The sequence below is a fragment of the Dromaius novaehollandiae genome, chromosome 21 (assembly GCF_036370855.1).
Source record: "Dromaius novaehollandiae isolate bDroNov1 chromosome 21, bDroNov1.hap1, whole genome shotgun sequence".
Lineage (NCBI taxonomy): Eukaryota > Metazoa > Chordata > Aves > Casuariiformes > Dromaiidae > Dromaius > Dromaius novaehollandiae.
Genome location: NC_088118.1, coordinates 10,881,394 through 10,895,043, shown reverse-complemented (window position 1 = coordinate 10,895,043; position 13,650 = coordinate 10,881,394). Strand labels below are relative to the sequence as shown.

At 35.2% G+C, this 13,650-nt stretch overlaps 1 protein-coding gene across 1 annotated transcript in view; it reads left to right on the top strand.

Annotated features, from left to right (window-relative positions):
* Nucleotides 1-13,650, top strand: part of LOC135330444 (gamma-2-syntrophin-like) — a 127,688-nt gene that overhangs the window by 65,345 nt on the left and 48,693 nt on the right. Inside the window, exons 5-6 of the mRNA XM_064524091.1 lie at nucleotides 5,362-5,428; nucleotides 9,408-9,535. Of these exons, the coding sequence (XP_064380161.1) occupies nucleotides 5,362-5,428; nucleotides 9,408-9,535 (195 nt within the window). The remainder of the gene's footprint in view (nucleotides 1-5,361; nucleotides 5,429-9,407; nucleotides 9,536-13,650) is intronic.

The following is a 13,650-nucleotide window of genomic DNA, read 5'->3' as shown; positions in this document are numbered from 1 at the left end:
ATTTCTTCTGGTGTTGAAACTGATGGTTGTTTGTCATTTCTTCTGCACAGAAATTAAACACTTTTTAATTTACCATTGAAGTTTAATTCAAATATGTTTTATGATTTTTTTTTAAACTTAGAGCCTTAGCAACGTCTGGTGAATGGAAATACGGAATTGCAAAGGTCTTATTAGCTGCTAAATAAGTGAACACTGAGCAATATTTATTATTTTATGATATCTAATACTAGTAGAAAAAATTCAGTTAAAACTCTGAAAATTGATCCAATGTTCACATACTGTCCAAGAGGAAGGTTTACATTTTTTAAGTAGGACTGGCCTTCTTCTGTTCCCATTGGAAAAGAAATCAGACCAAGAAAGGTCAGATGAAAGGTTCTGGCTTTGTGTAGTCTTTGTTGAGACTTCTAGCCATAAGCATAACAAAAAAGTGCAGCAGTGAAACTACGGAACTAAAATGCCAAGCGGAAAACAATAACTTGAGTTGCATTTTGTAGCTATTCTGGTTTCATTTATTATTTCTACAAATTTTTCCCATAAACAGCTCTTTCTTGTTGTGAATAAGTTGTTTTCATATTTCTTACAATTTTATTTCATTTTACTTTTCATCAGTAGCACAAAGGAAATGGCTTAGAAGATAAATAAAGCTTAGTTTATTACTTAGGGTTTTTTTATCCTTTCCCATATCACTCGGCTTATTTTCTTTACCCTTGTATTGTCTGCAAAATTGTCTGCAATAGCTGAAGTTTGGATATACTCACATTTATAGTATAATTTCATATTAATCTCAACATTTTTTTCTTTACTGTTCTATTCCTTATATACCTACAACATAATGTTTTGATTTCTGAGTACAGTTATAATTTGAGGAGCGGCACAATTACTTTCTGCTTTTTGTGCTGAAATTAAATATAAATTACTCTGTCTCCCCATGACCGTCCCCATCTCCCCCCCCCCCCCCCCCCCAAAGAATATATCTTTCTAGATATAGGCATTCCAGGCAAGGTCATTGAGGTTAGTCAGGAACCAATTAGATACTAGCCTGAGGGAAACTAAAGAAAAAGGTGCAAGATTCTGTCAAATAGTCTATTCTCAAAAAATATCTTAGGCTTTTACTTTACTGAGTCATTAAAAAAAATAATGTAATAGTACCTGGCAGCACAAATATAATGAAATATTCATTAATATTTCCATTGTAAATCACTTCTGGAGAAATTCATATAATTGAAAGGTTTTTAGTTTGTGCCTCACTAGTAGCAGAATTACTAATCCAACTGATTTAAATGCATAGCTACTGCAGTGAACAGGGCAGCGTAAGCCACTAACACATACTGATATACAGACTCTCATGTAAACACTGCATATAGGTGTTCAGTGTCTGCAAGAGCAACCATTAAATTAAAAAACCTTAAAAGTCTATGAGAGCAGCCATTAAATTTCAAAAGCATACAGGTGAGATAGCCTTAGAATCAAATCAAAATGTTTTTTTCTGTGACAGAAAGAGAGGGGGCAATATCTTGTTTCACATGCTGTTTCACATTCTTCCAATTTAATTAAACAGTGTCTGCCGATTAAAATAATGTAGAATAGAGCTGTGTAATTAAAAGTTGCTGCTTTCACTGAATTTTAAAGACCTCAAATTACTTTTCCAAATTGTTATTTCATCTGGAAGACCTTGTTTCCTGTATAGAAGCCTCTATCTACTAAATGATTTGGTGATGCATGCTTTACCACAGAATTGTGCACTTGCATCTAAGCATTCCATTAAAATTAAATAAACACCAACCCTCTGCTGAATTGATGCTGCATCAAAGGAATGCATAGGTATTTTGATATCATCATTAAATGAATTTTGAGACTAGTCTAACACTCTGATTGACTCCTGTTTACAGCAGCTATCTCAAAAGTGTGTTTCATTAGCTGGGCATCACAAGAGTTTCAAGTCATGTCCCTGCTCCTCGTTGAACATTTGTAATTTTGCTGTTCCATGATTAATGTAAGCTAATGTAAGACTCCGCTACTGCTAGATGGAACAGTCTTAATTTCTTCTCCGACTTGTCCCCAGCCTCTGCTTCCTCTCTCTCCCAAGAATCAGTAATGTTCAGCCATACATTGATCAGATCAGTTCACTGTTCCACTGGAAACTAATCCTACCTATATATATGGGTATACATATATACATATATATGTATATACACGTATTTCAGTCACTGACCTGACTGAGAGCTGAAGAGAGAGAGTTCATTCAATTCATTGTGAGTTGTGTGGTTTCTGGTGCTGTTGCAAGAAATGTAACAAGGAAACATGCCTGAGACAAAGACCAGAAGGTTAGAATAACTGCCATCAGCACCAGCATGATTTTATATCAGCTTAAGCTGATCATGACACTGCATGCTAAGGCCATAGCTTTGTGTACGTTTAAGTTTGCATTAGCCAGCAATAGTAGTGAAAGAAATTCTACCTTCCCCTAAACTAGTAATTCTCATCTATGCCTCCTGTGTACCTTTTCATGCTTCTGCAGTGAACTAGATTGGGGAATTGATCTAGGTTAAAACTAAGCTGGCAAAAACTTCTTCACGTACTTGTACAAATGGTGTTTGTGCAGAGGGTGGAAGTGCTGCATGGTTTTGGCAATGATGCTAGAATATGCAGGCCTTAGAAAGTGAAAATTACATGAAATTATAGCCTCATTTAGAGTGGTGCAGCTTCACAGGGTGTTGGCTGGATCTGAGGCTTTTAGACTATACAGGATGAGCTTTCCAACTTCTCAAGTTCTGCCACTCCACTTCCAATTTTAGTTATCGGTCTACATTGAACAAACCCCTGAACACAGTTTTACTAATCAGAACTAATGTATTTGAGCATATTCAAAGACTTGTACAATCTCATTGGAAATTATAAAATGCTAAAGCCCCTCCTCCAGATTAACTGTAAGACAAATCAGCCTACTTTGAAAAGCTTGTTACATTGAAAGCTTTCTTTTGAGTATGCTGTAATATGTCTGGTAATGGAGGTTTGTAGAGATGTAAAGATGCAAGAAAGTTAAATTTACTACACTCAAAGTTTTGCTAAATCCATCAAAAGTGATTGTCCAATGTTTTCAGCTATAGCTTTAGAAAATGAAAGTATTGAACGTAAGGGCACTTTTCAGCACTTCAGCCTCAGGGTTAAGTTTATAGTTTCAGTATAGTTTCAGTTTATAAATTTCAAATGTTGTATTATCAAATGTTGTATTAATGCCGCTAACATTTTCATATACATATTTTATAGAGAAAGATTTGTTTTTCTGCTCAGAACTTTTCAATAATGCTTACTAAACAGTAAATAGCAAAAAAAAAAAGCCTTAGAAGATAAATAATATCATCCTCATAACCTCTTATTTTATCCAGTGTCAACAGCAGGCAGTAATCTGGTATTAGTCATGCTCTTCCATATGCATGTTCTTGATAGAAAAAATACTTTTACAGAACAAGTTCAAGAGTTTAATAATATGCTTTGAAAGATAAATTCTCTAAAACAAAAAATGGATGAATTCTGAATTATTGATAAAGATCTTACAGAAGGCAAGAGGAAGTCACAAAAATTAGGCTGTAATTTTTCCTAGTGGGTATCCCACTTGATTCTTAATCATTTTCTTGTAGATAGTTTTACCTGTCAGTCTTCACCAAAACAATAACTTCATTGAAAGTTAAGTTTCAATATAAGAATTTAGCTGCCCATATGTATTTGATCCAAGTTTCCTTGAAAGTTGTAAGTGTATATCTTGCCAGTCTTTTGAAACCTGCAAACATGCAAGTTAGCAAGTAATTGCAAAAATCAAGGGATTTTGATAGAAGATTGAAATCTTACAGAACACAAGCCTTTTGTGAAATCATTTCCACCGGTTACATTAATAACTGGCCACATTATGTAAAACAAATCTTCTTACACATGATAAATTTTTAAACCCAACTTATTAAATTTTAAACCTGTAATTTTATTTTTGAACATTGCTTTCATTGCTAATGTTTTGTTTTGTATTCCATTCAAATATTTACTGAGTAGTAAATGCTGGGTATATCCAAAAGGCACATTTTGGGAAATCGGTTTATGCCTTTACCATCCTCAGTGGAGAAACATCATTGATAGGAGGAACAAACCAGTACCAGCCAAACACATTAGCAGGTTGAGAAGAAGTGATAAGGAACTCAGAGTACCCCCAAAAGAATCACATCTTCCTAGCTATTTCTTGCCCACATCCTTCCAGTAGGATTCTGCAACAGCAGCAGAAATTGCTTCAAATATCTCCAGTTTGCCAGAGCCTATCAAAACAGGAGGTTGATGGGCATTCAGTTAGCAGGAATATCTGGAAATGGAAGCATTCCAGAAAGTGGAAGTGAGGTTCCTGGAACCTTTTTTCAATTAAAATTTGCCACCAGAAGTAAGATTGCATTGCCTGGAATGAGAAAGCCTTGAATCCTTGACTTGTCCTATCATCTTTACTGTCATACACTGCAAGAGACCATTGAAAGCTCAGATATTGGTAAAAAAAAGGTTCTGCCCTCACTTTCTTTCTTAAAGGTGGTGACAGCAGAGCAAAGCATCATGGTAGTAAAGAAAGAAAGATAGCTTCTTTAAAGGGAACAAATACTTGATGCTAGTCAGTTTAGTCTTCTAAGAATAAAGCCTACCAATAATTGTTGCCTCTGTTTTTTTGCCCAGTTGTGCTATGACAATGCTTGCAATAGATACCTTGCTATTCCAGGTATATTCCTTCATCTTCATCCACTATAAAGACTTTGCAAGACCTGCCTTCCTGCAAAACAGATTATATTTGCAGTATGAAGTAAAGAGCATATTTAAGTGCAAGCTTAAGCACGCTGAGTAGCATGACCCTGAGTATTTTCTGCTCCCAAAACTGGCTTAACTCAGCTTCAACCTGTCTGAAGCCTGTGTTTAAAGAAAGAGCTGTGTCAACCTAGAAAATCACCGTTTCAAGGAGCAGCCGTAAGAGAAATTGCAAATTAAATTACTAGGGAAGATTCAGAAATACTTTCCTCCAATAACATGATATTTCCCCTGTAGAGATTTAGAATCAGTGGCAGTTTAAAAAAAGCAAGGTAAAACAACTGATTGCCCAATCTCTGCAAATCGTATATCACAAGATGAAAAGTTGACAGCCACAGCCAGCTGCAATCCTGTTTTCTCCCCTCCTATGTTCTGATAGTGGAAGGTTGATTATAGAGACATATCTAATTAAGGCTCCCACTTAACAGAGGATGTTTTATTCTACTTATGGAAAGACTTCTTGGTTGACCCATAATGAGTTGTTATAGAATATGTTTAAAAAAACAACAAAGCTCTCGTCTAAATTGTCCTTCATAGGTCAGTGATTGCTAATGGGATACAGAATCGTTCCCTCCTCCAGGTCAGCAGCTCACATCTGTCCCAGGTGGGTAGTGATTATGTGTCATTACAAACTGATTCTTGTTCAGTGTTCTGTCAAAAATGAGATTTTTCTGCTCAATCCATTTCCTAATGGACAGGTGTTACAAACAAATTGGCATTAATTGGCAACATTGTTGGTGGTCTCAGCAGAAAGTCAAAGGTGTGAAATGGACCAGAGGATAAAAGATGTGATTGCAGAGGTGATCCCTAAACAGCTATTTTTTTTAGTGCTTTGGAAGGGTGATGTGGAGAGTTGCAACATGAGCAGCAGCTGTTTAGTAGACAGAAGGCTTGAAGGGCAGCCAGCTCGGCACACTGGACTTTGTCCTCAAAACATGCTCTTGACAAAATACAAGACCAGAGGAAATATATAGCGTTATTTCTATGGCATATTCTCTACACCTCCAGTGATTTCTGGCATAGGGACTTCCTGAGCCGGAGTTTGTATCTTTGCATTTAGCAGCCCTATTTGGATTTTGATTCCATATATTTGTATTTCTTGATCACATATAAACTTTCAGCACCTACAACTTTGTGGATGAAAGTTTCACAGCCTCACTCTATGTTATGTGGAGACATGCATCCTTTTTTTGTTTTTACCCTGTTGCATTTTACCTCTATTTGATATCTCTGCTTCTTATATTAAAAGACTCAGTGAACTATTGTTTCCTAGTCACTTTCTTTGCATTTTTTGTGGCTTTATAAATCTTTGCCATACACCCCCCTCAGCAGTTTCTTTTCTAGTCTAATGAATCTTTGTTTACTTACTCATTTTCATGGAAGCCATTCCATACCTTTCAACATTTGTTTTTCCCACAAGAGCAAGATCTTTTTGCTGAGCAGTAATCACCTGTTCATATCCTACCACAGCATATGGAAAGTTAATGTTGTCTTTTCTCAAGTATTTGTTTACAATAATTTTGTCTGTCATTTTATCTCTTGACTGGAGAAATATTAAATATCATGAGATTCTTTATTTTCATTTTGATTTTCTTTTTATTGTTCTTCATTACTTGGTATGCTTAGTAAACTTGGTCAGTCCAGCATTCACCACCTTGTCCAGTTCATTCATCAATATGCATAGGTTGGGCCACAGTTGTCTGTGGGAGCCTGATAATGCCCCTCCACAGTGAAAAATGGTTATTAATTGCTGTGTTTTGTTTGCTATATTTTGCTATATTTTAGGTAATTATTTATCTGTATTTATCTTGCCTTATTTCATAGCAAATTAGCTAAGAATCTTTGTGTGGGACAAATGATTTTTGGAAATCCAAGTGTGCCTTACCAAGTGGTTCTCTCATATTAGTTGACTGCTTTGGACAGCTCTGAAAGATTTGTGAGACGTGACCTCTGTTTGCAAAAGTTGTGTTGACTTGATTCTTCCCCAGTTTGTTATGTTTATCCATGTGTTCACTAATTTTGAAGGGATAAAATCAAAGGATGAGTGTCAAATTGAAGTGTAATAGGTTACAGGACAAGCTGAACAAAATGAAGTGTTGGTCCTATGACAGAGTTTACTTTTTGCGTGGTGGCCTATGGCCATGTGTATGCCCTCTTTTTCTCTTAAGAAGGAGGGGTCAGTCTCTACTCTGTGCTCCAACATAAACTGGGTAGTAGAATATGTTTTAGTACGAAGTAGACATTCGAGAATGTCACCAGCTTGACCCCTTTGTATCCTTTCCCTATTCCTTGTCATTACAGACAGGCTTTTAAGTTTAGATTATCTAGATCTGATCCATATCTAGAGAGTGGAGGGGAATGGAAAAATAGGTGAGGATGCTTCAGAAATTGTGGTACTTCTTTACTTTCTGATTCCTGGATATAAATTCAGTGATTGTATTCAAGCATTTATGTTTGACTGTAATAAACTACCTTCAGGTTTATGCTTAGACATTTCAGTTTCCAGATAGGCACTTTAAATTATGTTGATCATTTTCAACTTCGGATTGCATGAGGTTATGTCACAAAATCATTTGTACAGAATTCAAAAATATGCAACAGATTCTTCACTATGATCTTATAAAATTTATACAAAGCTCTGGAGACACCTTAGCCTTTTGAGGCTAATTGTACGGACTAGAATTAGTCTATGAACTTTATTATTAAATATTCATACTGCAACAACACCAGGAGATCTCAATCAGATGAAAGCTGGATTTTCCTAGGTACTTTGCAAATACTCTAAATGAAATTCTTTTCCCCAAACAGTTTGAAGCCTAAGAGATATTTTAGTATTACCAATTCTGGCAGTTTCATTACGAATTTTTCATTTACTAGAATGCGTTCCTCAGTCACTAATTCTCAGTGGTCCTGTTAGAATATGAAACTCACTATTCTGATTTATTTAAAGAAATAAATAGAAAGATCAGCCCTTGCTGACTATAAGAGCTTTAGGAAAAAATGTTAACCCTAAAACCTTATGAGCAAGAAAAAGAACTAGAAATAAAACAATTCTCAGAATATGCTTTATTTTGAGTAAAGTTTTATGGCCTTTGAACACCAGGGCTTAACAGAGCTGAAGCCAGGTCATCCTGCAGTTTATCTGCTTTTGTACGTACTACTCAGTGCATATTTGTGACCTTTTTTTAAAATAGCCAGCTTTCAACTACATTCTGTACTAGAAAATTCTCTTTACAACCTGGGATAAGTAATTTTGGTTCAGAGTTAGAGAACATAGATGCCTAGTTTTGACCTTAATAGCTGTGTCTGTGAATCTGTCTCAGCTGCTTCTCTGTAAATAGTATTCCTATCTTTATAAAAGAGTGCAATGCTCAGATGTCATGATAGTGAGGAGATAAAAGTACCAATGAAAACTTTCCAAGTTACCATTTTTATGCACTCTGTAAGAAGCTCCTTGCTGTTCTATTGTTCCCATTTAATAATTCCCATTTTGCAGTACATAATCATGATCATAAATCCTGAGTGGTATTCTGAACAATGAATTCCAGCAGTTACTCAGCTGTTTCTAATTTAATTGATTTTTGCCTGTAAACACAATTTTCAAATCAATTGAATTGCAACCAAAACCAATTGCCACCATTTCCTTCTAAATTTGGGCATATTTCTGTACTTTCACTGGTGTAAACCTCTGTTTTTACAAATGGTGTAAACCTCTGGACATTATGTCATAAAGAACAAACTACATATATATACATATATATACCACTGCATATATATATTAGTGTTAGTGGTTCTGTTACACCTTTAACAATCTAAAAAATACTTTCTTTTAATCATGTTTCATTCTGTGGTGCCTTCAGGAACTAATTAAATAATTAGGTGTGATACATAAGGGGCAATATATATTAGGAGGCTGAACAATCTCCATATAATCTCTACTTTAGGTTTGGCTAGACCCTTTTATCAATGACAGTATGTCCAGTCTAACTCCCCTAACTTCATTTGCAATGGCATTTGCACACATTTAATTTAATGTTATATTATTTTGTTTGTTCTCATAACATGAACTAAGTAGGTCATACAGGTACATATTTATTTTCACTGTTCTGAGATCTGGACATCTTTTACTGCTTAAGTAGTGCCAGCAATCTTTACTAGAAGAAATACTTGGAGGAAAACTTCAAAGATAAAATTTTTAAATTCATCAGTCCGTATATGGTTAGTGATAATATGAAACTCAGGATTTGCAATCTGTTATTAAATAATGCTATGGATAAAAGTCACAATGCGTAAATAAGAAACCAGTATTCTGCATGACTACTGTAGTCTTTACATATATATACTAAAATTAAAATTACTGAAATACTGAAATCAAATCACAAGTATAGTATCAAGATCTCCAGTGTTCTTTTTTACACAAATACTTTTTAACATTTTTCTACTAGCTCCTGAGTTTCTTGAATAGTTCTATTGCTGTATATTATTCACTTCCAACACAAGCACAGCCAGAAATGCATATTCTTGCTTTATGCACTATATTGTCTGATAGACTGTGCTTACTGATTCTCATTTGTTTTGTACAGGCTCCATCATCACCTTCTTCACCCATAGCTAATGAACCAAAATACGAGAAGCGCTGGCTAGACACCTTATCAGTTCCTCTGTCGATGGCTCACATCTTGAGGTACAAAGCTGGAACAGATAAATTAAGGTTTGTAATCTAAAAAGGGAAGCACTGGGTTAGTTAGCTGGACCTAATATTTTGCTCTGGAGCATTGGCTGTGCAAGAATTCTTTGCGTTATGAAAATCTTTAGTTTTTATCATAAAAGATATATATATATGCCGGTCATCTTCCCTTGAGGTTAATGGCATGCTTGGTGATTACCAATGACAAAGTAAAAAGTATAGTAAACATAGCTCCATAAAATATGTTTCCATAATCCATTTTATCTTGGGAGTTCGGTTACCATCAGCAGATAGTTCAGAGGTTAAGCTTGGCTTTACTTGAATTAGTTTTTAAGGTATTACATTTCACTCCATAGCTCTATAAGAGAATATTCCTATATTCCATATTCCCAAGTTTTGATATTGTCAGTTAACACCTTTTTTAAAAAAAATAATGAGATATCTCACAATTCTTGTGACTATGCTACATACCATTGTCATATAGAAACTCATATTGACTGTAACAGAGTTTTATAAAGTACAGGGTACAAAAAGTAGTATTTTCAATCATAAAATCTTGCATCTCAGAGACCTAAGCAATGGTTTATAAAGCATCTGTGGAATAGGATAGAAGAGCTGATTTTGCTGGACTAACAAAAAGATGTGAAAGCAAAAGTGTATACTGTCACCTGAATCAGGTGGCAGCTCCTCTCCCAGACTTTGCGTTAAAGCATCACAAATCAAATAATAGTAATCTGTCCAGGAGAGTTTTAGGTTCTTCCCCAGTCTTTGTGTTAGCTCTTAATTCTATTCTTTGCTAAGTCTCTCATCACTTCCTCCACCGCTTTCTTTCTCCCTCCTTCAGCTGTGAAGTTCACGTGGTCATTCTTCCAAATCTATAACAGGCCTCTATACATTCCAAAATAAATATATCACAACAAGGCTTGGAAGTTCTCCTGTGGGTTAAATGAACAAATCTCTGCATGCATATTTAGGCATCAACTCTAATGATCAATGTTATTGCACTTAAAGGATAAGTGGAAAGAAATTAAAACATTTAAACGACTGAGTTCAGTTACTACCCTGCTAGTTAGAAGCAGTTTCACTCCTATTCTGTGCACTCTGTCCGTTAATTGGAGCAATCCGAATGGATTCCAATTCAGAAAATGTCAGCAATATATGCATTTTGAGATTGCCTTGAAATAAAACACCTTCTAAGTATTTTTCATGTAAGGAATTAGAATTCTAGTGCTTTCAGCCTCAGCCTCAGATAGATACAGTCTCTTGTGATGCATCTGACTCCAATATATACTTTCTGTACACAGCATTCCACTATTACGGTTCTTTTGCCTTTTCTTTTAAACAATACAGGAAGTTGGAATCATTCCTTAGAGCCTATCACTATCACATGATACTTCTACTGATATGCACCCTGCTGCTTTTTATTTTTGGTAATCCTGCAGAAATATCCATGTGAGCATTAAAGGAATACCACCTTGGGAGTAATTGCTGATGAGGCCAGTCCCATGTTCTTACCAATGTTGTATTCTTATATGAGGGGTACCAGACTGCTCTTACCTATTCTCTCCTCCTCTGAAATACATGCTTATATTCTTACTATTATCCCACATATTACTTTCTTTTACATTTCTCCATGTTTGTGTAAGCATAAATTCCAGCATTTGTCTTCAGTACTTACTTATATAATCAAATGTCTGCCTTGCATGAAATGAAACCTATAAACAACTATAAGTATAAATGGTAACATCAAATCCCTTCTTTCAACCATATCTGCATATCTTGACTCCCTTTCACATTTCAGCCATCAATCTACATTCATTTGAATGAGTCTGTGCCAATTTCCTTGAATGTATCATGGGTCTAGCTGACCAATTTGCTTTTTTTGCCATTCTCTGAATATTTATTTAGAATCTGTCTGCATACATTAGGTAAACAGCATGCCTACTTTTTCAGTATTAAATGAGTTTATGAATCTATATGTCATCCTTGCTACTTTCTGAATCCCTCCTGTTCTCTGTCATGGCTTTGTTTTGCTGTAATGCTTCTTTATATATTTCTTTTTATATACTACTTTATATATTATCCTTGGGATAATATATAGGATTATCTCAGTTGATCTTAAGAAGGTGCACTGGCACTGGAACAGCCACTCTTGTTTTTAAGTCCATATCATTGAACTATTGGAACTGTTTTCTGTAGTATCACATACGCAGCTGTGTGCTTTCTCTTCTACTGGGTGACCTGTGTGAAGGGCCTTTTTCCCTGCTCTTTACATCAATTAAACTTAGAAAGAGTGATCTGTATCATTCTCTGTATCAGAATGGTCTATGTACTGCTTGCTTTAGGAATTTACTTGCAACTGTGCAAAATGTTATGGTTTGGGAAAGGTTATTAAAGCCTGTATGAGTATCTTGCTGTCTGTCCACTCAGCCATGTAACACACACTGCATTCTTCAGTCCTTCTTTCCCAAATGGAAAACCGTCTTTTTCACCTCTGAGATTCTTGCAGATAGCCACAGCAGACTTAGCATTCTTTTGTTATTAAAATCAATTGCTTAATTGCTGTGGCTTGTTTTAATACGTGGTTTTGTACAGTGTAAGCCCAACTATTCTTGTTGTTCTGATGTGGAAAGCTGCTGCCAGCCAGTTTGGATGACCTCATTCACTTTTCTTTCCTTGGCCATCATAATTTTCAGCTTTCCTTTTCCAGTGTTGTAAATAATCTCCAGCCTTCAGACAACCTTATGAACAAAAAAGAGATTGCTTGTCATAAGGTCAAACAAAGTCTGATATGTTACTGAAGGGTATCTTTTTGTTGCCTTTAAAAAATATTGAGTATGTCAGCGTATAGCATGTAAGCATCTTGCTGAATGTCTTTGACCCTTTTTTGGATTAGAAACATTTTATAAGCTAGAGTTGTCTGTTAGACTATAATATAACTTTAGTGTGATATTAGATCAGTTCTAATCTAAGCTAATCAGATTAGGTTATATCATTTCCTTTGTGGTTAAACTACACATTTTAAATAGCTTGGTACTTCCTCTGAGCTTTCCAGTAACTTTGGCACGAAAATGCATACTTTTAGCTCTTATGTCATCAGATGGCCAGGAAAACCTGTATGTTTGATTGTTATTCTATTCTTCACTATAAGGAAAAGGACTTACCTTTGACTTTTCATTTCACTTGATTTTTCATTTGATTTTTCTCATGAAGTCTTAAGTCTTTTTACTTAGTGCCAAAGAGTACCTTTTTTCACATATATTAGATTTTGTTAGCACCATAGGTATTAACGGAAACCAGAGAGAATAGGAAGGACTTTTTTCCTTTTTTATACTCAAAGAGGAATAATCAGAAATACTGCAAAGGGCAAGTCCATGAAGTGTGTTTGCCCCATTACAAAACAAAAACAGAAGAAAAACAGTCCCAGGATTCCTAAAGAAGAGGTAAGAAATGTAGTAGATCCCTTCTCTTCTCGGTGCAGGATTTTTCCAGCTATGTCTTCAGAGAGTGTGAGTATGGGCAAGAAATAGTAACTACCCAAGTCACCCCTAATTAGTATATTTCGGATTGTTGATATGATTGAAGTTTATCTGAATGCATGTAGATTGGTGTACTCCTTTTGGTAACTTACTAAATCAATAACTTTTTTATTTGCTTGTTTTTATAATAAGGCACCACTGCTTTTATCATCCTAAAGTTCTCATCAACCCATAAGTGTCTTAAATGTCCTGTTTTCTGTGTAAATTTTACAGTGATATGTACTGTGAAAATTCTGTTCTTGCGAATACTGTTAATTGCTACTTGTTGATGGAAACATTAGGGATAGAGTTGGTCACTAATTGTAATAGAAGTTTGGCAGTGAAATACTGAGATCAATGTCTTTCTTACCCAAAGTATGCAGTTCACAAATTTGTAATTATATAAAAGAGGGAGAAAATAGTTCTATTAATCTATAGCCTTTCAGTTTTCTTAGAGAATGTCTAAAACCTTATTTAGAAAAATGTGTAGATAAGTATTTTTAGTATTTTTAGCAGATACGGACAGTACTACATAGTCACCTTTATTTGCTGCATTGACCAGAGCCTTAAGAAGTGAATATTGTGTATCTATAACCTCTCAAACATTATGAGTTTAGAGTC